Source organism: Antrostomus carolinensis, unplaced genomic scaffold (assembly GCF_000700745.2).
Source record: "Antrostomus carolinensis isolate BGI_N321 unplaced genomic scaffold, ASM70074v2 scaffold24030, whole genome shotgun sequence".
Lineage (NCBI taxonomy): Eukaryota > Metazoa > Chordata > Aves > Caprimulgiformes > Caprimulgidae > Antrostomus > Antrostomus carolinensis.
The window spans coordinates 1-27,718 of NW_010289418.1; the positions used below are offsets into that span (position 1 = coordinate 1).

Genomic DNA, 27,718 nt, shown 5'->3' on the forward strand with positions numbered 1-27,718 from the left:
ACTTCTTATTAATAATGGCAAATCAGTAACACCTACACATATGCAAGATTCTGAGCAAGTCTACAAATTCCATGGATCACAAGACCAGAGATCAACAACAATACATTGGATATAAATGGTGACTTGAAATTACAGCAACAGCCACAACTATATTACATTTTATAATAGTATAAATTTATTTACACAGATTTATTATAATGCTTATTCTGACTTTAAAGCTTTAATTTGAAATTCCTCCCTAGTAACTGCTTTGTCATACATTTCATCCACTGTCTACGTTAGATCTTCTCGCTGATAAGCAAAAGGGATGACAGCGGATACCATATTTGTGGACAGCATTTTACTTTATTTTGAAAAATATGGAAAAAAATACACAACCGCCTTATAGCTTGAAATGTTTATTTGGAGAAACAAAAACTTAAGGTTTTACGTCATATACCATTTTGAGATGAAAACTCTGAAGCTATTAAACTTATCCATTTAACAACTACATTAGCTTTCTATCTCTCCTTAAAGGACAGACTGCTTTGTACATTATTAAGTGTAATATCTCATCCCTTTTGAGGTGTTTTGCCAGAACTACATTTTTAAACTTTTATTTTTAAAAATAAAATAACAAGCAACAGATTCTTTTGGGTAGGAAAGAGGTCTGAAAACAATTTTTTTTATTTCCAGGTGGACTCTATTTTAAAATGTACAGTCAGCAGCATAAAATACAAATACTAAGAAAAGCTTCCAACAACCTCAGTCACGTCATAGAACTGCTTCTGTAAAAACCCCCATCACATTGGCTGTATAAAGCCTGATACTGACAGGCTCCAAGAGGTTATATATAAACTTCAAAATACTGTTTCAGAAAAGGAAAGGTGGTTGTGAAAAGGAAGGAGCATCTGGCTAGCTGGTACACTATGGCAAACACATCATCATCACACACATTAAGGGAATGGTTCTGTCCTCAGAACTTCTTGCCTCATTTTACATGCAACACCACTGAGCCTTACTCAATGCAGTTAGGAAGTGGTAGGATAATACAAGAATACAAACATGTAACTCCATCCTTGGAGACAGGAAGGACTGGACAAGTCCATGATCTAACGAAACTTGCTCTGAATCAGACGTTGGATTAGTTGACCTCCCAAATTCCCTTCCAACTGAAATTATTCTGACTCAATATCAAGGGTAACAAATGTTTCCACTAGTTCTTTATATTGGCCACAATCTGAATTATGGGTAATAATTACTTTTGAGAGATTGCTACTTTCACTGTCATCAGTGGTAGATTATGCTACTGGGAGCTCCGAGATTACCAAACTAGATGATGATGTACACAGCAGTTGTAGCCAAGTATGCAGGTCCCTATCAGACTTGAGTGGGCCTTCTGCTTCATCTCTCCCAACTACAGAAACATCTAGCTGCACTATTCTGGTACAAATGTAAGTCTGGATCTCTATTGTAAAACAAACAGTTTCAAAAAAATTTAATTAAAGTTTCCATCCCTACGTATTAACATAGTTGAAAAGTCAACTACATGGAGCTGTCTGTAGTTCTCTCTGAAAATATTAGCAACAATAAATTTTAATATCAAAAAGGTGACAAAATTTCACAAATACAACAAATTTACATTGCAGAAGTCTTGGATTGAAAACTCCACGTCATAGAACAGCTATTATAATATCCAGTGAACTCATGTAAGCAGTCCTAAAACTCATTAATAAATGCTGACATTAAAGGCTAAACTGTAATTTGCAAAATTCCTAATTGCTACGTCTTTGATGTAATTCCTTCCTGTATTTCCCACAGTCCAGAACAGAAGAAACTGAAAATAACAAAGTTCACATTTCCATTTCTAGTGACCAACACTTTGCTCACAAGAGTGAAAAGCTCAAGTAAGTTATTTTAAAGAAAGTAGAATATAAAATAATGAAACAAATATGCAATAATAAAACACTAAGGGCAAAATAAATTTATACATAACGCAACTATTTTTCAAAATTCTTGCTTTGCTTTAGATGCCAGTTTGCCTTCTGGCTAAAAACACATTCTTCACACATGCTGGGAATGTTGAGGAAAACTAGTCAGCATTCAGAGGATTAATACAGATTTCCAGCTCTGTGCCTTTAGGCTTAATAGTCAGACATCTATTTGTCCTCAGGAGAGGTTAGGGGTTGAAATGCAAATATGCAAACAACCAAATTCTTTGTTAAGATATCAAGAAAAAGCTTGATCTTTGCTGCCTTTTAATAAATCCTTGCAATTTTATGAACTTATTTAAATGCAGCTTTGTGTCTTACTATTTTGAAAGAGAAAACAATGCAAGGAAACAAACACATTCATTCTGACTAAAATTTGTTCTCTAGAGGAAAAATGACATACACCCTTGACAGCTTATTTACCAAACTCACTAAAGATTTATTGATTTATCAATCAGTGCCTTGAGCATTTGCTTCTCCCCAAGGGAAAATTAACAATTCCAGCTAACCTAATATATTCTATGTATAAACTAAGTGAATGCAAGAATCAATCCTGGCACAGTTTACAACATCCTGTTAAAAAAATGCTGTCCCTTTTGGTGTATGTAAAATTGAAAGCTATAGTACCGAAGAATAAATGCTCATGTTGCTTATAAACATAAAAAATACTTATTAAGACAGTACAATTGAACCCAACAGACATTTTAAATCATTTACATACTCAGTGGGAGGCAAAAGCATTGGAAAATAAAAAATTGAATGATTTTGCTTCTAGATTAATACTAAGTACTACCACTATTAGTTGCAATACTGACATGCCTCAAAGCAGAGATATTTCAAAGGGCTACAAATTCTCTTTTACTTCACCTGCAAAAGCATAAGCCTGAAAATTAATTACTGGTTTGATAATGTCAGCGCAACATAAGAATTCCAGAAGACAAAAACTAAAATCCAGGAATATGTTGTCATTTAACAAAAAAAGAAAATGTTTAAACACAAATAAAAGGAAAAAAAAATAAAAAGCTGGTAGCAAAAGCAAAATGTAGCAAACATAAGACAGCTTTTCACTATAAAGAGTAAAAATATCTAAAATATATTATAAAATAGAAGTCTGACATACAAAAGAACTGGTATAGCAGCTCAATACATCAATGCTACTGTGTTGAACCTTTGCAGCATCTGATTACTACAGGGACCCACAGAATGCTCCAACCTCCGCTACCTAAGTAAGCACATGAAGAACAGATACAGCACATCTCTTTAAAACCAAAACCAACAATGCTCCACATACACAAAAAAGCCCCCCAAACCCACTACCAAAACCATACAGCATTTTCTCTATGATGCAGATTAGCTGCAGAAGCCTATTGACAGGATGCCTTGTCATCAGAACCAGTATCTTCTCAGGAAGATATGTCCCATACGAACATTAGAAACCAATACATTAAAAACAACCATGTATTTTTTGTTTTAAAAAACTTCATACACATAATTCCATTTGCCAGAAGTTTTATTATAATCCACAGAATTGAAGGCTTTACTAAACATTAAAAATTACATTTAGAGAAAAATCCTCAAGACATGTCATGACCTCCTCCCTTTTTTAAAAATAGAACTAAGTAAGGAAATTGTCATCCAATCACAGTAAGAAATGACAGGAATTATTGTAAAATACTGCCCTCTGGTGTTAAGCCAATTCTAAATTCTATTGTATATTTAAGATCCCCCCCCTCCAACCACTCCCTGAATTTTTTTTTTTTTTTATTTTTTTTACCTGAAAGAACCACCTCCAGGGTCATTCAGCTTGTTTTTCTGATTTGCAGAGACCTGAACACCAAAGCCCCCAGGACTTTTGCTGGCTTGTATTGTTGGTGCCTTCCCTACTGTGCCTGAAAAACACCAAGCAATGTTATTATGAGCTGTCTTAGACAATTTACATCAAAGAACCTTCTGTCCAGGAACTAAATTTAACTGTCTGTAAATTGCAAACAAAGGAAGTTATTATTTTTAAAGATTACATTGCTGAAGAAGAACAATTTAAAGTAAAAAATTTATATTAACAATATTTACAGAATACTGAAGATTCCAAAACTGAAAACTGTTGGCCATAACTGGTTATAATACACACAATGGCTATAGGTGTGTTTGCAATTGTCAGTAAATCACATTTCTAGATACTCTGCACAGAATACAGAAGCAGAATTTGAAACGTTCTGAATACAGATGCTTTAAGTCACAGTCACTAGGCTATTAACTATGCTTTTTACATTCTTTTACATATTAATTGCTCTTGCAGTGAAAAACATTTATTTTCAGAGTTGAAAACATTATTTTAAATATTTTAAAATGCTTATATTGTATGTAAAAGAAAAAATACTATTGTAAAATTTGACATAACCTACGTCAAAGGTTGTCTTTTAGTTTTTTATTTTGAAAACTATGATTTAAAAGTAACTCATGTCTGTATCTAGACTTTACAGGTCTGTATGTAGAAGTAGAATTGGGCTTTCTAAATGAGGCAATGTATGGTGGACATCCAGCTTCTTGCGACAGTAAATTAAAAAATAGCTGTCAAATCCTCTCTGATATTCAGAAAAATCTAACCAAAAATAATTACAAATTTTTGTTGATAATTAGTAAATCAACAGATCTGTATTATTATTATTATTAAAAACACTGTACCTGTTTGCAACTGAAAAAGCACTGACAAATGAAATTTTTGGAGTAAGCCCTCCTTTACTGCTTAAACTCATGTTTACTTGGGTTATATTTTGTGTTTCCTTTAATCCCATCTGTGCTTTGGCATGTTAAAATAATTAATTCATATATCTACTTGACTTAAAAGATTTCACCTATTTCTTGTATATCGCTCAGTTTTATTGGGCATTACACACACAGAGTTTGAGACTTTGAGAAGTACATTAAAGTTATTCCTCCATATACCTACGACTCAATTGCATATAAATGGCATGGTACCAACCTTAGTAGAGTTACATTATTTTTTTCTTTCATGAATTATAAAAATCTGAAACACAACTATCTCAACAAATCCTTTTAAGAACACTTTTTTGCTAAAACAAAAGTGTTAGCTTTGAATGAGTCCAGCATTATTTTTTTTATTTTGAAGTCTTTATCAATTTCAACACATGAACTTCAAGCGAAACTAATTTGACAGTGTTCGTTCAGTTCTTTGAACTGTATAAATACACTGTTGTGTGGACTCCCAACATTAGCAAACACAAACAAGATTTAGGACTTCAGGCTCTAAGCCTGGGGAACAAAAATATTTTGCCATCAGAATATTCAAGGTCCATGAGATGTCACAGATAGCATTAGTTCACGGACCAGACAATTAATTTATCTATTTCAGATTAACTAATTGAAAGGCTTTCTACTAAGTGAACTGGAAAGAAAGAAATAATACAATCATAAAAATTAGCAGATCTCTTCTTTCTGCAATTAACATCTAGGAGATTAAGAGTGTGTTAACTTTGAAAATTACTGCAATAGCAAAATGAAGGTATCAGTGGCACTCCTCCAAATTTAATATTATATTCCTTTAGAACTAGTATTAATGGTTTGTTTTCTAGAGATGGTAACTTAAAATTAAAAACAAACAAACAAACCCCACAAAAAGGTACAGCAACAGAGCAGTTCATTTCTTTGTCTCAGGAAAACAGTATGTCCACACTGGATATGGAAAAATTAAGTCTCACTTTCTTTCATCCCATGTATATGTAGTTCTATTCAAATGGATCTGGCAAAGTAGATACAGGTTTTGAGATGACATACAAGTTTCCTGGGTTAAATCACAACCGTGCATGATTAAGTAGTCGGACACAAAATACAGCTAAAACATCAATTTATATTATGAGGCAGGGCATATTTTGAAAATTAAGGTCACCTGTGGGCCTGGATATTTCACGGGATTGGTAATGACATACAGAGTCTTTCACCACTGGCTACTCAATTCAAATTTTAAGTAGTGTGATCTAGAGAAATAAACCCAAATTTAGGAGCTTATAAATCCCGAGTTGTATTTTTGCACAGGTTAAATAGCTGCAATGAATACTCTGGCTAATTATTTAATTATTTGGCTCAATTTCCCAATCCATAAGATGCAATTCACCTAATTATTATACTGCTTAGTGCTTTGACAAAGGAGTGTGAATTTTTCATGCAGTAACTATAGTGTTACTTCCCCTGGTGTGGAAGTAATTTTCTTAATATAAAAGTTCTTAAAGCCTGTCAACTTTTATCTACAGTACTGTTTTAAAAAGCATTGCAGTCTGTTCACACGGATGCATTAATATTAATGTAAAGATACATTATACTGGGAGATTCACTCTTATCCAAGAAGGAAAATGCACCATTCTGTGGAATTCAGATCAGTTCTGGTGTAGTTATTGTTAAAAAGTCACACTCCACAAAATTATACTCTGTAATTTTCCATGTCCTATTCCAGTATCTTACCTCCTTCTACAGGAATACCTAGGCCAGTATAAAATATCATCACTATATTGGTGTTTACAGTACAAAGCTTTAACAGTATATCAGGATCAAAATAAACGGGTATCTGACAGTATGCCATAGCAGCATTTCTTAGAGCTGCAAGCACACAGGTGGACTCTTCCCTAGACGTGGGCTGCAGGATGAGCAGTTTTACAGTGGGGTGTTTTCTAAATTTCTATTCTGTTTGCTTTGTCTGTGTAATTAAAACAGTGGTGGGCTTAAAACAAGCTTGCAAATAGGAATAAGCTCACCTGAAAGCAGGGTGTTGCATTAATTGGCCTTTATGAATCGTTGTCTTCCTGCCAAACTGCCAGTTAAGTTGCATTTCATTGGCTGTTCAATGGCTATCATTAATAAATTCATATTCTGAATCCACTATTTAAAAGGCAGATGCCAGTATCATGCAAATTCTTGGCACACTGTTGACATTCATAACTTAGAGAATGAACAAGGAAAGAAATGAAATCAGCCTTCACTCTCAGACACATTAGTCAGAAGTGAAAGTTCATGCTATAAGATGCCGAACACCTTAACTGTTAATAAACTCAGGACAAGAGTATCAAATATATACACCTTTTATGACAAGTAAATGCATTTCTTCTTCCTAACTTAGAAAAACAGCCTACAGGATTACAGTGACAGCTTGGTCTCTATGGCCATTCAATCTTTGGATTCTCTGAAGAGAACAGAACAAGTAGAACATCAACTACTACTAACTGTGATCACTGGAGAATTTGATGCTTTATTCTCCCAAGGAGAACAGAAAAGATCAAGCAATAAGGTCAACAGGCAGCAATAGCTTTTATGTGCATTTAAACTAGTTTGATTTTTTTATTTGATACCTAAAGATGACAAGCTCTGTATTCCATTACAAACCCTCAATGATCAAAATGCCCACATCCAAAAAGATACTTCCACATAATCAGGAAAAATAAAAACCAAGCCTAACAGGTCTAGTGGTGAGAAGAAACAAATGGATATTTATTAGAAAGCAAGAAGGTTTCAAGAACCCTCTTAAAAACTGGGATGTATCAGGCAGACATTAATCCACCTGTGCAAAGACAGATAAGGAAGTTGTGTAGAAACCACACTTCTTGCTCCCCTGGCTAATCGTGGCATGTCAGGCTGCGGCAGTCAGTCTCTGACCTCACCTAAGAGTAAACATACTGTCAGGGAAAAAAAATAAAAGCACACGGATTGAGAAATTTCTCTAGGACTCCTACCTTGACCTCTGTAGCTGCAGAGACAGTGACTATCATGTTCCACTTCAGGAGTAAGTTAAAAGCAGGATGATTAAATTGAGACATCCTCTAGGCTTCAGGAAAAAATGAAGAATTTCTTTCTTGGCCCAGAGTCAGAGCACAGGACAGTAAGAGTCCAGTTCCTGACTTCTTTCAGAACTTTCCATGAACAACTGCTGAGGAAGGAGCTAAGCATGTGAGTTCAGTCCTAAGGTGGTTTCAAAACATTTCACTGTGTTGGTGGTCTGAAATACCTCGAAACTGTATAGTGAAAACATGCATTCCTCAGCCAGTATGAAGTAAAAAATAAGTGTCAAGCCTGCCAATGTCAACACTGTAAGTTTTTCCCATGCTACTAGTTTGTAATTACAATGAAATTCATACAAAGGTAACAATCTCACTAAAACATTTAAACCCATACCTTGTGGTCTAATGGTCTGAGTTATTACCACTGGCATCCTAATCTGGGTTGTCTGGCAAGCAGGGTTTCGTTTCACAGTTTGAGCAGATGTTGACTGGATAATCTGCTATTATTAAAAAAAAGTATACTTATATTATACTCCTTATACACAAACACACACAACGTTAACATACTAATACCTGTAATTACTAACATAAGCATGTGGATCTCTAAAAGCACAACCAGCTAGTGACAAAAGTCATATTCATGTAATGCACGTGGTTGTGTGTGTGTGTATATACCTGTTTTGCCATTATGCTTTAAAAAAAAAAACTAAATCAAATAATATTCCACACAAATGTCATATGTTACAATGTTCATAAAAAATGTTTCAAAGTAGTAAAGTTAATATTAAAAATTTAGACTTTTGCCTTCAGAAATTTTACTAGGAAGAAAAGCATTTTTGTAGAAGAAAATGCTGCAATAATTTTAGTGCTATCCACCTACAACTGTTAGGCCTTTCACTGTGTATCTATGCTTTTTAAAGAAAAAAAATACTAAAAGTAAATTCTAAAATATTATGGGTTCCAAAGTCAGATAGGCACAAGAAAGAAAACAATTTTTTGTGGTGATCATATACTATTCATCTTTTAAATGTTAATTGGATACTCTCAAGGTTTCACTTACTACTAAGCCAATTTCTGAAGTCCTTACCCAAAGATGAAACTGGGTTAGAAACTTAGAATGTGAGCCATAAACAAATCAAAAAGAAAAAAAACCTTCAAGAGTCATGTCTAAGCAACAGCAAAAAGTATGTTCATGAAATCAGGGACAAGGCAGGCACAGATGTAATGAACAGAAGATTCAAAAAGACATGTGGGTGCTGCAGAGCTGGAAAAAAAAAATCCATAAATAAACTTAGAAAACATAACATAGGCAAATAGCTGCAAATAAGATTACAACCACAAGTTAGGCATGACAACTTCAGAAGTCATGTGCTCTTCGCTAGGTTACTCCCATTGCATAATGTGTCTGCTGTTTCTGAATTACACCGCTCAGTCTCACACCCACAGGATTCAGTACTCCCTGCTAGAAGACAGAACACCACGCTGCACACCGCTACGTGAAGCAAACGGGAATCACTGCACCTTTATTCAGCACCAGTCAGCATTATTCTTACAAACTGTATCTAAAACCATATTATTTAGCTGAACAATGAATGGCCAAATCTCTGACTTCAAAGTATGCTATGGAGAAAAGGAAAAAAGAAACAGTATTTTCAAATGAGATGTGAAAGTAGAGAATGAAGAGGCTACGGAACAAATAGGAAACTGTTCCATCAGCAGGGACCAGGGCTCCCCAATCGGAAGGAAGAGGTAAAAACTACAAACAAGGAAAGAGTAATGAGGGAACAAGACCTGTAATGTAGTCTGGAGAAAAAACAAATGGGGCCACTTTGAAGATATGAAATTGCTTTCTGTATATCCTAAAATATTAAAAGTTGAAAAGTCATAATAAACCCGTGGATGTAGAAGTATTAGCAATAGCTACCTTGCAAAAAGATAAAAGGGAAAAAAAAAAAGATTAAGGATTCAGCTTCAACTATGGACACTGAAGGAATATAGAGCATTTGTACTAAGCACAGAAATGGAGCAAATGGATGTAAATTGACTTGGTTAAGACAGGCAGTTAGAAAACAGTGACACTCAGAGGGGGAAGAATAAAGCTGCTATGCTTAAAAACAGGGAAGAAATATAGGTGGTAAGTGAAAATGAGGGAGAGTTTAATCTGACTGCATTTTGATGCACAGGAAACATGTACAAGTGTATTTTATAAGTAAGGAGACAGAATAGCCCACAGAAAACAACTACTACATTGGTATGAAAGAGGAGGAGAATGTTGCTACTTTTACAGTAATTCATTGGATGAGTTCTCAGAGAAAAGTGAAGAAAAGCAGCCATACCTTAACTGGCCAGAAGCCAGGCCAAAAAGGAGATGTGTGTGACCTGTGGAAAGAATTACTATCTGGTATTACAGTAATCATCTGTGATTAAATTTTTTTCTCTGCGAAACAAGCAACTTCTACAGTTTAGAATCAAGTTCTGTTTCACCTGATTAATATTTTCATGTGAATGCCCTAAAAAATGAGCCACTAACATCATTAAAGATGACTGTATTTAACCATTTAAAATTACATAATGAAGGCAAAGTTTTCTTTACTATCAAATACATTCAAAAAATGTCCTTTAACAAGTACTCTATTAGGACTTCAATGTATCTGAAAGTCCTGAAGGTGTAGAAAATGATTGAGAAGTAATTTTTCCAAAGGGCACAGATCAAAACCATCACCTTAAATTCCATACAGAAACAATCAGCAACAAGCATATACTCTCTAAAAGGAACTCGGAGCAACATTTTACACTAACTTAAATTTCAACTTCTACATCATTTTAAGATACATTTCAATACAGCTATAATATTCAGATCTGGAAGTGATTAAGGAATTAATGTTAGCATTTGTTTCTGAAACAGAATGTGTAAGCTTCTTTGCAGGCAAACAAGGGACATGGTAAAAACTGATGCATCAGAGACAACTGACTCTGCATTAAAATTTATAAACAATCTAAACCATCCTTCATCAATTAAAATAAACTGTTCTAATACTCTTTCCTACTTTCCCACGAGCATAAACATTACCATTATGTCCTTAACCTGGCCTGAAAAGTATAGATAATGAACAAGGTACTAACTAGCAAGCTAGTCTGAGAGATGATTAACTTAACCAAAGTATTTCATTATTTTTCACAGCCTAAAAATACACACGAGTGTATCCCATTTAATGTTATCGATTCACATGCTGAATAGATGATGAATCCCAAACGATCAGTTTGTTAAGCACCAATTTACAAATCTAGACTGATACAGAAGATACAGAAGTGGATGCTTTAGTCTACTGAGGTTATCAGCAACATTACTTCAGTCTTCAGAAAACAAGAGATCTTATTGCTGTCTGCAATGACCTCATGGGAAGATGTAAAGAAGATGGAGCCAGCCTCTCAGAGGTGCAGTGCAGAAGGATGTGACACAATGGGCGCAAATTGGAATATAGGAAATTTCAATTTAATATAAGGAAAAAAAAATTTACCATGAGGATGGGCAAGCGCTGGAAGAGGTTGCCCAGAGAAGCTGTGTAATCTCCCCTTGAAGATAGTCAAAACATGACTGGTCAAGGCCCCGGTCAATATGCTAACCTGTAAGCAGAAGGTTGGACTAGACACTACCAGAAGTCCTTTCCAACCTTTTACCACAACATCCTTTATCATAGTATTAATGATCTTATAAAAGTACCGAGTCAGAAAAGGTAACAAGACAGAATGCAACAGTCTTTAAAGTTTACAGAAACCGTTCATCATTCCATCTCTGCTAAAAAGAAGGGGAGCCATTTTGATTATTTCCACCACTGAAGACAGCAAGCACAACAGCAGAACACTAAAAACAAAGGCACAGAAGATTTAATGTGATTTAGCCCTTTCCTGGATTTGATCATGAGTTTGGAAAATAGCAAAGTTACCAAACAAATTATGATCAAGACAGTGCTGAGACAGCAAGTACTGTCATGTACCAGCCTATTCCTCTTCTATCAATCAGTCAAAAGTCATCTCCTAGTCTGCTGTGCTTTGGAGCTCTTCAAGGAACACAGTGAAGCAGCAAAGTCATGGCACTGCTTCTCTGAGTATCATAAGTGAAGAGTTACCTATTTTTTTTTTCCATTGAAAAAACATTTTTCTGCAAAGTAAGATACACATTTCTCAAAATAGAAAGTATTCTCCTTTTTTTATTTCATCTTCTCACTTCTCCCCTCAACCATCATCTTTCCACTCCACTAATGATGCTCTCTTTGATTCACCATTTGGTTGCTCCTCCAGACAAGTTCCTTTTCTCACTTCCCAAATGCTTCAGACTACTACTCTGTCCATTTCTAAAGTTCACTTTATTTTCACACCTGTAAAAAAAGATGCTTATACAAAGGTATTCCACAAAACAAGCAGACTTGTGAAAATGAAAACCAGATATTTAACAGTTACACTACTGATAACCAGAATAACAAATGGTGACAGCTGAAATATGCATTTTTCTTAAGGCCTTTCTTCAAAAAGCTTAGATTCAATAACTATATGAGAATAAAGTAATAGTGCTCTCTGGTCCTAATCTCAAACCAAAAGGGGACTATCATATCATGACAGGTGTGAATCTTCTACCATATATGTTACTGCAGGACAATGAACAGTTTACAGATGTGAAGACAGACCAATAATTAACAATACAAATGACCAAAAAATACATACTGAGAAAGAATTCAGTCAAAGCAGATAAAATAGAGTAGAAAGACTGATAACTTCTGTTCTCTTTCTCTTACCTAAATAGGAGATACTAAATAAAAATGAAAGCTACTACCTACAAACCAAAAAAAGGAAAAGTCCTTTAGGACAGTAAGGTTAGAAATCACTGACAAAGTTCTTGAGTACAAGGATATTGCAACTCTCAACCATCGAGATGCTCCTTTACCAATGCAGATGCATGGGGTCTCAACAATATGCTTCCCCCTACTTGACAAGGGCTACAAAATCAGCCTGACTCAATTTACATAGATCACACTTTGCAACAAAAGCAACCGATCCAAAAGCTTAAGCATATCAAATACAGCAATAGCAACAAAAGAATAGGAAATAGAAGCTTCTGCAAATAATGGAAAATAAAAATGAATTTGGAAAATACATCCTTTACCAAGCATTTTTTCCTCTCAATTAAGTTAAAAAAAAATACTGTAGAAGGAAGGAACAAGCCACTTGTAAATGTACAAAACTCAGAATGGCTATGGTTTGATATGACATTTATCTTCACTCATGAGTAAACACTTGCTAACTCACTTGTGGCTATGCCACTTGTGATTTATCAGTCTACTCACTCCTGAAGATAAATGTCATATCAAACCTCAGCTATCATGTAATCTGGCAGCATTAACTTACAATGTTCATGCTTTTATGGGCCTGGAATTCGTATTTACCATTCTTTACCATGCTGTAATAGCAAGTTACAATTTTACAACAGTGTCTCAAAATTTGCATAAACAATTATTTTTCCTTCCAAACAAACAAAAAAAGACTTTTTAAAACTCAGCATGTAATTTTTAACATTAATATGACAACAATATTGTTCTATTGTTCTATTGAGTATATGTTTTCAAAGAAGCAACTAAGAAAAATAAACCCAAAAGCCACTGGATCCCTTGTCCCACCTGCTCCCCATTTTATTATACAATTCTTCCTATAGTATTTCCCCGGTCTAATTTTGAATTTTTTCAATGATGGCTTTTTCCATCACTTCTTTGGAAGCCTGATCTAACATCTAATAATCTGTCTTACTGTAAGCACATTTTGTCTTATATCCTACCTAAACCCTACTTTCCTTAATTATATCCTGTTTTCAAATTTATATTCTCTTAGACCACTCCAAGTAATTCATCAATATACTTTGACGTTTAAGCCCTTAAAATATTTGTAAATTTTAGTTAGTGTTTGACCAAGTTATGCCTGTTTGATTCTCTTAAGCTTTTCTTTTAGTCTTTGTTTTCAAGTCTGTCCTTTAATTGCCATCTGTTGTTACTGGTTTCCAAACAGCATTCATTGCCAATATCCCCCTTATATTAAGGTACAGCCCACAAAATTCTGCAAGTAAAGTCCGTGATAACAACTCAGAAAACTACTAGGCTGTATTTCAAATAGGAATACAATCTGTCAAGTATAGGCTTTGTTCATGTTAATGGATCCCAGACATCTACTGCTCAACAGCCATTTTATTTAAATTTTATTATACACCAAATTCCAAGTCAGTGAATAGATCTTTATTAGTTCATTAATAGTAACTACCCCTTTTATCCAATAGTCATCTTTTACTCTTTCATTTCTAAGCTGCTTTTCAAACAGGGCAAAAAGAAAATTATTTGCTGTGAGTCACTAAAATGTGTACAAATTACTATCACTCAACAACAGTAAATGGATTCCAGAAAAAGCTTCAGTAGATAATTAAAAAGCAAAGCAAAACATAATGCTTATTCTGCTGTTGTATCTTGTTTCCAAATTCCATTACTCTATCTCACTTTTTGGGAGCCTCCACCCACTCTGACATTCCCTGGAAAAGTGTTAGTAAATGTTTTAGCAAATCCTAGTCTAATGTTACTTTAAAAATGGTGAAAACTCACCTCTGGACACTGTGCACAATTTACTGCGGCAGCAACAGCCCAGATGTATTTCTATACATCTTCCCTAATCCCAGACCTCCGCAAATATTTATACTGCTTTGCATATAATTAAATTTGTTTTAATTATGATGAATCACTTTGAATTTCTTACTGTTTCTATAATTTAAACTTAATAATTGGCTTCAACCTCCAGGAGTATGTTGCCTTTAGAATGCAGCATCTACACAATACTTAAGTGCTAACTGATCTCCATTACTCATCAATCTACTTACAGCTTCAACACATTTAATAAAGAACGTCTCTGTTATTCATAGAAATTTTACCTGCTGTAACACCCAGAATTAGATGGGTAATGTCTGCATATATAAGGCTTTATAAAGCTCCCTAAGAATGACAGTTTAGGGAAACTTTGAACATTGCACTTAGAACAATTAAAAAAAATTGATTGCTTGTTTATCTCATTAGTGTCTCATCAATAAAATATTAGCCTAAGATTATTCCCCTTTTCCCTAGCTAGAAGTAGTTACCAGTACTAACAGCACTATCTAGTTCTAAAGAGCATAGCTTTTTCATAGTTCTGGAATATGATTCCAACACTTTACAAAACAGATAACTAACAGTCTCCTCTTTCATCTCCATTAACACTATACATTTTAACGTTCAAGTCTCCTTTGTGCAATCCACATTGCATGCTGAAAACATACACAGAACTCCCATGTTGCAAGATACCTCAATATAACTGGACGAAGTTATCACCACATCTGACCCCTTTGTAAAACAGAAAACTCAACAGAAATCACATTTTAAAAGAAACTAGACTATGGTAAACTGGCTGGTATAAAAGGATCTATATTCAAAAACAGGCTTGCCTTCTGCAGCTGGACAGTTTGCAAAGCCAGCTGGAACTCTCTCCAGTGAGCTTCAGGCTTGGAAAATCTGGAGCTCAGCCAGTTTCCTCCATCAGCGCTGGCCACCCTTAGGCAAGCCAGCTGTAATCTTCCTCTTCCGGACAAGTCCTGGGCAAGATGGCCAGCAGCTCTGTGCTGTGCTCTGATTTCAGGGAGCACGAGGACTGTGAAGAGTGTGATCACTGTCACCACAGTAAAGTCAATACTTAGGAACAATTACTAGTGTGATATGGAGATGCTGCTGGGTTGTCTGCTTGGCACTTAAGTTGATGGTTGTTGTGGTATATAACATTTTTTTATGCAGTAACTCTTACTGTCTGATGCTGCTTTTGTTTGCATAGAACTAATCTGAGGGCCATTAAGAAGCACTTGGTCAACATAATGTTTGGTTCTATTAACTAGTTACATTACTGATAAACTGAAAGCAAATACAGAAAGACAGTTTTGCAACAAAGCCAATAAGATATTTTTTTTTATGTATTCACTTCTCTCTAAATACTTTCTAGAACAGGAATAGTATTAAGCATAGTTTTACTTTGCACAGTTTGCTACCTTTTGAAAATGTAGCAATCATTTTGTGTATCCACTAAGATGAAAATCCAGTCCTAGACCTATGACCTCCTCACAGACAGAAAAACAACTTATTTTGCCCATCAGATCAATCTCCACAATATATTACTTTAACAGTTTTCAGCTCCCTCATATTGCATAGGTATGTTGAACAAGATGACAGAGCAACTCTTCACATTGCTAATCTCTACTCAGGTTAATGTTACAACTGCTCGCTTTGAGCGTGCACTGATGTGAGACAGACACAGAAGGTGTCTCTCCCATAAATTTGGTTTTAACTCATTCAAAAAATATTCCACAAGAACTATAATCGTAAGAGTATGAATTCCTGTGGACTTATTGACACATTTTTGTTCTACATCAGTGTTTCTCATAAGGTGGGGTGCAATCTGCCTAGCAGACACAGGACTATTTAAAGTGAGTTGCAACACATTGGAAAAAGCTGTGCTACTAGGCCGTAGGTTAGTCCTCAGGCTGTGGCATGAGATAAGGCTAGACTTACTGGCCATGAACATTTATACCTGTAAGGAACCTGTCAGCTGCTGTCAGAATTTGCTTTTCCCAGGATAGGGAGTAATTTTTACACCTACTGCCTGTAATGACAAGCAATTCCAGCTCCCCTACCCTGAAGAACCAAAGCTATTGTCAATTCAGTCTTACAAAACATGGACGAATCAAAAAGAAGTCACAAAAAGTCTAAGGACACTTTTCTAAAGAATACAACAGTTCAGAGGGGTGGGGAGAAGTCATCTTAGAAAAAGAAAGAATTAAAGTGGCTGAACAGAAAGCAGCCAAGTTGAAGTGCAAAATATCCAAATGTCTTGTGTGTATTACAAAAGCCGGAGTCAGAAGTCTTAGCATCTAAGATGTTCTCACACATTAAAACTATGCTCACTAAAGGATGGAAAAATTATATTTATTTCATTTTGTAGTTAGTAATTTAACTGCTAGAAAGCATTTATAAGGTTCAAAAGACCCAAGGCTCAGATATTTTCAGATTGTGCATTGCTGCTACTTCTAAATCAAAGCAAAATACACACACACTACAAATTATTTATATCCTTTATAGAGCCTGGAAACTCAAGGACAGATCACTGTAAGGTTTTACATTATCATATGTGCTGATAATATAAATTTTTACCAACTTGTTACATCTTCTGGAACTTATCAATTTGATTTTGAAACCTAAGTCAAGTATTTTACTCATACACAGATAGAAACCACAAAGGAACTCTTACATCTTTGCTTGAAGGATGATAATGCCTTGTAAAAGTCCTCAATGTATTTTAATTCCAACTGTAAATACACACTCAAGATCCTATGTAACAGTGGGATAAATTCACCACACTCTTAGTGAGTAACTGTCTGTATAGTTGCCTTATTGATAATGACTTTAAAATTAATGAGTCTAAGCACACAATACTCCAATATGCACAACAATGAAAAATTTTAGTAAATAACCAAGTATGGCTCTATTTCTAAACAAAACATGCTGGTCTGGTACAGCTATTCTTCTACAAGATTTTATAACTGTGTGTAAAAGAGTTTAAAATTAAATAGAGTTAATTTTAATGGAGACTAATCTAAGCAAAGCAGCATACCTAATGACATACTAAAAATTATATTCTTGCCTGTAAGTCCTGAAAAGCTTTCTGTTCTACATTTGTAATTAACTCAAACTCCACTGTGCTCACAGAACAATCACTGTATTCCACACAAAAAGGCCAAGAGTATACTTTCCTAAATTTAAGCTGTTTATGTTATCTAAACTAATGGCTGAACACAAAGGTTGAAAACACATGTGAACTGTCATAAAATGAGGTACTATTATACATAATAGAATATGATACAAACAAACAAAAAAGTATTTTCCTAAACAAGATGCAATAAAAATAACATTGAAAATTGCTATTCAGTTTGTTAAATTATCTTTTATACTACAGTACCTACCAGTTGAGAACTTGGATTTGACTGTACCACCTTAACCTGAGGAGGCTGCACTGTATTTGATACAGAGACTGTGCAAATGTTGTTCGGTTGCCTTATTCCTATTGTCTGCGTTGTGACAACGGAGGAAATGCTTCCAGAGGCAGATTGAGGTATAACTTGTGATATCTTGGTTTGCTGAAGTGACTGCTGAGACGGCTGTCCTTGCAAAACTGAATGTTGACTATTCAGTAAAGATTGTCTCAATGCAGGTAAACTTTTCTAAAAAAGTAAGAAAATTTATGAAACATCAAATTTAGGAAGTTGACAAAAAATATTTTGAAATTTGCAGTAAACATAATTAAAAGAATGCAGCTTTCTTTCCAATTGTACTATCTGCCTATTCATCAGGCGGAAATGAGATTGAATATATTTTGTAAGAGGGATAATTCAGTTTACATCTTTTGTAAGCTTTCAATTTGGATTCAGCCACCCTGTAGATTTTGACATGTCTTAATTTCACTGTAGTGGTTAAATATAACACCTGTCCTCCTCAAGACTATCCAGAACTTGTAGCTTAGGTCTTTGGAAGGGCAAAACATGGAAATAGAAAAGGCCAAACTGTAGGAACAACCCTATTCCCGTTGCATGCTAGAAGAAGTAAGCAGCACCAATTTACTTCTCCTGACATGCCTCCAGTACCTAGAACAAGATGATTTAACTGTTGATGCCCTACAGCAATAGTTGTTTACTGTATTATTACTGATCTAATGTATTCTGACTGGATTAGAAAAGTGTACTATTGTATGCTTCATGTTCAGACCAGTTCAACCAAAAAATATAGTTCTAAAAGGCTACGCTGTACCTTCACAAATAAACTTTTTACTTTTTAAGTGATAGAAGTGTTCTTTTGAAGTGCTTCCCCCAGGCAGCTGTAGAACGCAACAGTGTTTAGCCCAAGCTACAGTCCTTTCTAAACTTCTAATATTTATTTAAAACTTAACGCCTGTTGCCAAGAATGGACTTCAAAGTAAGGAAACAAGTAAAAACTTATCATGATGCTAGAAGTGACTGCAGTACAGGAGCAGGAAAAGGCACAAATAAGGGTTAGTAAGCTGAAAAAAACGAAGCAGAGGGAGAGAGTTCTGAAGAAAAGCTGAAGGGGTAGAAGAAAGAGGAAATCTGCCCTAAACTGAGAAGTTTTGGACTAGAAGAAAAATGCCTTTAAAATTCTAGTTGTGGTTTTGTTGGGGCATAATTAAAAATGCTTTGTATATATGTATATAATCTCGCATATGGAAGCTATTGTAGCTAATGTAGAAGAACCAATTAAAAGTTAAAATTACCCCCACATATACTAACTTGGGACCCAACAATAAATCCATTTGGTATCACATTAGAATTTCTATTATGGATTAGTTCCAGATTACAGGCAGGATCAGATAATCAATTATTTCAACAGCATTATCCAGTTTAGTTTTTCATAATCACCATTACACATGCATTGACAGTTTTCAATGACTCAAATGTAGATTACAAAAGCATTATGGAAAAAGCTTATTAAATTACTGGATGCATTCTATAGAAATAACTTGTGACTCTTCTGAATGTGAATGCTGTACTTCTTCAGGAAAAAATTACCTGCTACCACAGATATATGTATGATAACAGTAAAGGATCACTACAGAATAGACAATGAATGAGTTCCAAACTAGTGAGTAACAGGTTTTTTTATATAAATCTTATTACTAAAACATTCTAGATCAGGGCTACTTAAGCAGTAAACTCTCGATCAGCTCTGGATGACAATTTTTTCTTAAACCTAAACCAAGGCCCCAAACACGAGGTCTCCCTCCTGTAGGAAATCCCTATTTCTTACCATTCTCTCAACTGTCAGGGAGCAGCCAGCTGCAGCACACAGCCACAGTCCCCAACACAAAAGCAGCAAGCAGCACCTGGCTGGCCTGACAGAGATGGAGTCCGCGTGTGACGTCCAGACAAGCAGATTTCAGCAGAAATTGGCAACATGAAGTAAAAATTGAGTAGTCCTGCTCTAGATAGGTGAAGCTAATTCAGTTTTAAAAGTATCTTCTAAAATGTTATAAATTGATATTTGCATTGAAATAAATTTATCTAAACAATATTCACATTACCTTAAGGAACGGTACAAGATATGGCTGAGGAGATGATTTGAGTTCCGACTGAAGGCGGCCTGTAAATTCTTCTGGATCAATCTTTGCATCCTTCAGGAGGAAGAAACAAAAAAAAGCTAAGAGAGGGCCTATCTTTAGCAGATTTTTGAAGATATGTAACATACAGAATATTTGCATTTTGATGTAGCCCAACTTCTTTCACTTTCACTACAGAAAAAAAAATTGTTATGAACAAAGCAACAGTTTTCAGTATATGTAAATAACAAGCTTAATAGATAACTGACAAAACAAAAGATAACTAAATATTTACCAACAAATCCTGAACCAGAGCTTTCACATTCCGGGACGTTTCTGGAGATGGTGAATTATGAGAAGCAAGTTTTATAAGAGTAGCTAGGAAGTTTTTGCATTTTTTCACATTCTCTTGCATTTCCTGCAAAAAACAAAGAAAACAAGTATCAGATCCATGCTATTTTCCGATCAGGATCAATATATGCTCTAACCACTATCAACAGGGAAAAAAATGAAATTGTTCTAATTCAGGCAGGACATACTTGAAATACATCCACAGTTATTTTACTATTGCTGCTAGTTATGTGATATTTTCTTCACTTCTTTATGTAACTGAACATTATACCTCATGAATACTAACAAAAAAAAAATCAAAGAAATATATTTAATATTTTACAGTCTATTTTGATAAAAAAACCCTTAAATAGGAGAAGTGACACAACAATTTGTTGGCGATGCATTCTCCTTTGAGATGCTCAATATACAATGTACAATGTTCCCCAAGCTATCTGAATTTGTTAAATTATTGATTCAGTATGTTTTTGTACAAAGCAGCCACAGCAGTAAAATAAAATTAGAAATAGTCTTCAAACATCATCATATCTAATCTTCTCTTCATCAGCAGAAAAACAGATGCTTTAATTTTTTCAAGCCATTATTTTTATATGGTGTAATTACAATAAGTAACAGAAATGTTACACTTCAGTGTAACCACAGTTTTGAGGCCCAGCAACATGATAATAATGAAGTCCATAGACTGAAGGCCTGATTGTTCTGTCTACAGAAACAGAATAGTTCTTTTACTACTGACAAGTACATGGCAGGATGGGGAACACTGACCACAAGTGTTCTTTCTCCCTCTCAGAATTTGTATCCTATTTAGCTGAAAAAGGGAAGGATTTCTTGTTTGTGAAGTAATTGTTCCATCTTGGGAAGTGTGCTTGCATGAAGGAGAAGTTCCTTCTGCTTCTGAATAGACCTGAGAAGTTCATAAAATACTAGGAAAACCAAGTATCTAATATTTTAAAACTTACCTGTGATACAACTGTAGTTCCAGGTACAGGAGAGCTTGGTATGACCTGGGGCTGTGCTGGTACTTGTGCTGTTGTATGAGGTGGAAGTGGCAGCCGAGGCTGACCTTGGTTTTGTGCTGAAGCTTGAGTTTGTCCACCAGTAATTACCGCAGGCTGTTGAGAAGCTGATGCTCCAGTTGCTGCTGTTGTCTTGAATAAATTTTGAGCACACGTTGTAGCTACTGATACCTATTAATATTTATATTGAAAAAACAGGTAATTATCTTCTTTTAATTCTTCTATTCAACCATGAAGTCCTTGAAAGCCTAACAAGAAAAACTTGTTTCCTTTCAAATACACCCTTACTGATAAAACCAGGGACGTTACTTACTTATTATAACTCTAATTTTGTCACCCTTTACTGAACAGTGAAAGTCCTAATTTAAAATTACCTTTATTACAAAAATAAATGTACTACTAAAAAATGAGTTGCTATTATCCAGCCCTTTAAGATCACCATGATGATGTGACTTCTGTAAACCAATTTTCTGTGTATTTGGCCCTTAATATAAACAAGTCAGTTCCTAATCATCTGTGGTCATTTCATCAGGTTTACAATTATCTTCACCACAGTTACAGTGACAACTCGGATCTAGATGACACAAATGCACTAACATGCGCTTCTCAATGTAACCTGAGCCCAGCAGCAGCATTTATGCTTTTGCACCAGTACAAAGCCCTAGTGAACAAAACTGTCCTGGACCTTGCTGGGCCACATGCAAAGACTGTGCTGCACACTCCTCAACCTTAGAAGGCTGGACAGCTTACCAGGCTGCCCAAAGCACCACAGACACACACACACCATCCAGTTCAGCTCTCATACTTAATCTGACCTAATATGCCACCTTTCCAAGTGCCAAAAAGTCTCAGGCAGACACACCAAACGGGACTGCAGCAGCTAGAGAGCTCAGCCAGGCAGCATGACACGCTGTGTGAAAGCTACCAGGACCTCCCAACCCAGTCTGACTGCAGAGCTTTACTCTGTTTGGGCACAGATCCAGACCAAGCTGACCCAGGCACCTGTGATGCCACAAGTGATGCCGTGGATCCTACGGCACTGCTGACTGTGCAGCAGGCACTGCAGCTCTCGACAGGGAAAAAACATAGCGCAGCATGTCCACCACTGACACAGTATTTGTGAGTCCAGTTGATTTAAGTTTTTTCTTTAAAAAAAAAAGAAAAAAATAATTAAAAAAAAGAGTTTCAAATCTAATCTATACTACCTGTTAACATAGAATCATTTAGGAAACAGTAAAAAATAAGATCTAGGCTACCACTAAGCACCTGCATAACACAGTCTGACTATACATTCATTATTAACTTCTGGGATTGTGTTTGCGATAAAAGCAAACATGAACATTAAAATTCACTTTCAAAAGAACATGTAATTACAAACATCCTTTTCTTCACCCATCTTCTGCTTTTTATATTCTTACTACTTACTGTGGTATGTGAAAGAATAGAGCCTGATGGCAGAGTCGCAGCGGACGTAGCACTGACAGGTGTAGCAGTTGATTGAACGACTTTGGCTTGCACTGGAAGTCCCAGGCGGACAGTAGATGTGGCTACAGAAGTTGGTTGCTAATAAAGGAAAAATAAGCATTTTATTATTTTTTTCCTCCTTAGCAACTTGATCACCAAGACTTCTTAATAATAGTGATTACATGGATAATCATTAACAATGCAAAAAAACAAAAGCAGTAATAGGTTCTTAAATATATATTCACAAATAATGCAAAAATTAGCTTTCTTATGTTCAACAATATGTTTGCAATATTTCTCCTAAACATTATTTCTCATACAGATATGAATAAAAGAGTACAAAAAATATGATGTGACCTGTATAAAATTCATGTTACATTGATGTATTAGTTCGGTTGTAACACTTATATGTCAGTATTCACCAATATTTGAGTTTATAATTGCCAGTACCATATACTGGTCATTTTGGTATTTATACTGGTCTTTTCTAGTGCTCCTTCCTAACAAAAACTAATATGAACAGAAAATTCAGACAGCAGAAAAATATTTTCAAAATAATTTCAGATTAAATTATACAGAAACTAACTTGCACAGAAACAAAGTCTAAGCATTTTGAGAATCTCTGTCATAGAATGCACACTCTGTAATCAGACAGCAAGTGGAACGTTAAGTGCAGACAAAGGAAAACGACTGGCTTACAGCCTTTCACTCAGAAGCACATCCTACCACTCAGCAAATTTGTCTCATGCAGCAAACATACTAATTGTTTTTGCAATTCATTTTAATTGGGAGAGAGACTGAAAACTCTTACCATCACACAAAAGGGCAAGATTTAGGAATAAAAAAATGTTATTTAATTCTACAAGAATGTAAATACCATTATGAAAGAAATACATCACACAATATGGTAATTATGACAGAAAGAAAACCACTGGTTTTTAAAAATGAAGGCCCCACTGGTCTCTTATAACTTGCATTTATTAACATTTGCACACAAGCACATACCTGGAAAAGACAAATTTTCTAAGCGGCTGGAGTAATAAATCATGGACAATATCATTTCTCACAAGATAAAACTATTTTTTCTTGATTTACATTTTAAGTTATGTCTCTATAATTAATATTTTTATGAAGAATGGCTTATTTTAGATTCTTACATTGTCTATTAAACCTACATAAAATACTTCTTCAAAGAACATCCAGTATACTTAGGAGATCTCCAAAAGGAACAGAGGCCCAGGCAGGCATTCAAAGCCCCAAGCATTCCTTACAAATCAGTCCAGCAACATCATCTACTGGATATCAATCTTCTGTACTTGGGGAAAAAAGAAAAACAAAAAAACTACCTGACATCTGAACAAAACCTTTTTTTTCTTTGGATAGCTTTCAAGACTTTTAGAATCTTGACTAGGGATGTCTTCCATACTGAGAGAGCCTAGAGGCAATAAACAGCATCATCATGAATAGGTAGAATTGTCTGGTTTTTTGGAAGAAGGATTATATAAGCTTTTTCTGTTTTTAAATACCAACACCTCTTTTCTCCACTGTAAAGAAGCTCACTTGCTTTGATTTCCTTAAAATACCAGTTGCATGAAACTATATTTACCTGATGAATGTTTGCATTTAAAAACATAAATACTGCATATCTGGTTCGCTTGCTTATAATCGGCATTTCCAACCTAAAAATACAGCATGCCTGTGTTATCTGCCCCCTTCTTGTCAGTAAGTGCTTCCAGAGGTGAGGATTTACAAAGCAAGCAGATAACCAGGCAAACTTCTGGCAGCTACTCAGTTCCAAGAAAGATGTGCAGACAGAAATCCGCAAATACATAGCTCGGACTGCTAGCTAGAGAATTTTTCTCAGCTAACAAATGCCCACCATTCAACACAGGAACATATCTGAAAACAAAACTGCATATAATTAAAATATAAAATTTCAGTATCATAACAGTATATCATCCAGCTAAGTATGCAATACATTCCACACAGAGTATTCCACTGTGCCAGACCAGGGGAGCAAACTGTGCAACACTACGACTAAATTCAGATGCAGTTTTAAAAATCAATAGTGACAAAAGCCTTTGATACAAAATGGCAGTAAAGTCTATTAATGTGTTGGATATGAAGAAAAAGCCTTATTACACAACAGTTTACTAACGTGGTTCCTAAACTCATAAAAATTAAAAAGGTAAGTATGAAATGAGTGGATGAGAAACAAACACAACAAGGAACTAGCCTAGAGAAATTCTTAAGTATCATGGAAATTATCTTCAAATGACAGCTACAAGCTGCCAGAAGACACTATAAGGACTCCCAAGACAAATACTTCAAGAAGAACTGGTAAAAACTATTTAGAAACAAATAGTTGTGTTTCCTATGAAAGGAAAGCTGTAAACAGATCTCATGAGAATTCCATCAAAAATAAAAACAAAAATTATCAACATTATATTAAAAAATCATAACCCAACATGTCAAGCTCCTGCTGGAACAATCTAAAAGACTTTATTATGTTCTTTAAAGAAAAACTGCTAACATTTGGTATGATGCTATTAAATTCAAAAATTACCAAGAGAGACTTAGAAATGAATTTATTTCCAAATGTAACTCTATTATTTTTTATTAGACACATCAGGTATTTACACGTCTCCTAAACATATGAAAGTTATGTTTAAGAGGCTTTTTCCCTGTACTCAGACATTAACAGGCAGGAAATTAGAACATGAATGAACACGGTATATAATCTCCCACCAAGCTCCATGGGGACACTTAAGAATGCTTAAGACAGCCTTTTGTATACAGACTTGAGCTGGCTCTGTCCACAGAGAGAGTTCAGACATTGTAAGTGGAGCACAGCACAGTTCTACTGTGGAAATAAAGATTTTAAAATAGATCTCACTCACATCTTGCCAGCTTGGAGGGGGGGATGTCCCAAAGCTCATTCTGCCTGCGCAAGTAATGTAGACAATGCAACTGACTCTGGTTTCAGGGTGCAATAAGTCACTTCCACAAAGGCAGTCAGTGCAAATTATAATTGTTCACAGAAGTCAATATGGAATTACTCTGTGTCCTGTAAATTCACTCCCTAAATAACTACATCTTAGCTTTCCTATGTAGACTTTCTCCCCAAAGCTCTGGATCCATGAATAGAGAGGCAAAGTTCAAGGCGTAAACAGGAGCGAATTGCATTGTACCTGCTGTGCACAAACAAGCTGCCTCTATATTCAAAGGAATATACACGGCTGCATTTGAAAAAGCAGGCCACTTGAATATGGAGAAAATACAATAAAACATCCAGGGATTATTTGTCACTGCCAAGGCAGGACTACAGCAGTTTTAGGGACTGCATTCTGTATTCACAGCTTTATAAAATCAAGACAATTTAAATTGCAATAGATTAGTACACTGATATATGTAAATCCTTGTGGTACACTTGTATTTTGTACTATAGTACCACCTACTGATGAACACTCAGGGTACCAGCAACACAGTCTCTGCACTACAAAGCAAGAGAGCTTACCTTTAACAAGTACGTTGCACATACCATTTCACCATCAGTCCTGTCAATAAACTTGGTCACTATCACCCACAAAAGGAAGAAAGAAAATACACAAATAGCACTTGAACAATGTTAACACAGAAGCAGAGGCAAGTTTATCACGATACACATCACGACACCTCTTTCTGCGTCTTCCCGTACACGGCTTCACCAGGTACTACGCAAAACTCATTTTTGGCAGAATATAACCTTTAAGCTTAGATTTAAAATCTGAAATAAAACTCAATTTTAATCATGAATCCAGCAGACTTCTTACAAACAAAATAGGCCATGCTAAGATGCCCTGATGCCTCAAACAATGAAAAACAGTGTTTAACAAAGAGAAAACTAAGGTGGGATCGCAGACACTGGCAGAAGCATAGGCTAAAGGTCAAACTCGGTAGCTCATTTTATAGTAACTAATTTATACAACCTTTCTTACAGGCATGGCTGGTAGCTCTACCTACTATTAAGGCATCACAGCACTCCCCACTACCAAATTCTTGTTTTCTGATACTTAAAATTCTGTCAGATTTCTGAAGAGTTCATGGAAAAACTTCATACGCTTATTGACTGCTTCTCAATTCTTTTGACTATGGTTCATCTGGAACACGCACTTCCAATGTCAGTTGCAGAGCAATTTGTATGTCAGGGATCTGACTTCTTCACTCTGGTAAAAATACAGCCAAATTGAGCCAAAGTACTAAACTTTTAAAAACCTGACATTCACACACAATTGCAGAAAATTACTTAAGGCAGAATCTCTAACAAGTCAGCCAACACAGGTAGAACCATCATTGCCACCACGGTTCTGGGACACCACAGCATTGCTGGAGTCAAGCATCAGAACCCAAAGCAGGGAGACGCTGCTGTGTTCTTCATATTCATGATGTGCCTTTTCTGTTCACACCTGAAAAACAACAGGGGAAGAAGACACAGGACTGGGAGCAATTAGGCAAGCTAGGCAGAGGAGCTTGGGGACACCAAAGAAAACCTCCAGAAACCAGGGGTTCTAAGTCCAAAACCCCTGCCTCTGAAGTCTCAGCATCCTGTTGGTGTAAGCAAATACCTATATAATTCACTATCAAAGTACTTTCTCCTTCTCTGGTGAAGTGGCTGGTCCATCTATAATCACTAGGATTCATATAAAGAATCTGGTGGATAAAAAGCAGATTAATTTTGGCGCTACAATTAGATTCCATCCCTGCCTCAACTGCTCAGTGCTTGTGCTGCATGCAACTACCGATAATCTATTGTAATCAATACTCTTAAGCCATATATTTATGAGTGGACAACTTCACTTGTGGGGTTTGTGACCAGAAGTGGTCATGGCTGCAACTGAACACAAAAAATTAACCAGTATTTTTTAATTTAATATTTAAAACAGAGAAAATCAGG

The 27,718-nt window shown here is 35.5% G+C and overlaps 1 protein-coding gene across 1 annotated transcript in view; it reads right to left on the minus strand.

The window, feature by feature from the left end:
• Window positions 1-3,744: 3,744 nt before the first annotated feature.
• LOC114818677 (transcription initiation factor TFIID subunit 4) overlaps window positions 3,745-27,718 on the minus strand; it is a gene marked incomplete at its 3' end in the record, with an annotated part of 35,530 nt that continues 11,556 nt past the window's right edge. The window contains exons 3-9 of the mRNA XM_029085589.1: window positions 22,747-22,884; window positions 21,265-21,492; window positions 20,250-20,372; window positions 19,940-20,029; window positions 17,811-18,068; window positions 8,145-8,250; window positions 3,745-3,859 (exon numbers count right to left, since the gene is read on the minus strand). Of these exons, the coding sequence (XP_028941422.1) occupies window positions 3,745-3,859; window positions 8,145-8,250; window positions 17,811-18,068; window positions 19,940-20,029; window positions 20,250-20,372; window positions 21,265-21,492; window positions 22,747-22,884 (1,058 nt within the window). The remainder of the gene's footprint in view (window positions 3,860-8,144; window positions 8,251-17,810; window positions 18,069-19,939; window positions 20,030-20,249; window positions 20,373-21,264; window positions 21,493-22,746; window positions 22,885-27,718) is intronic.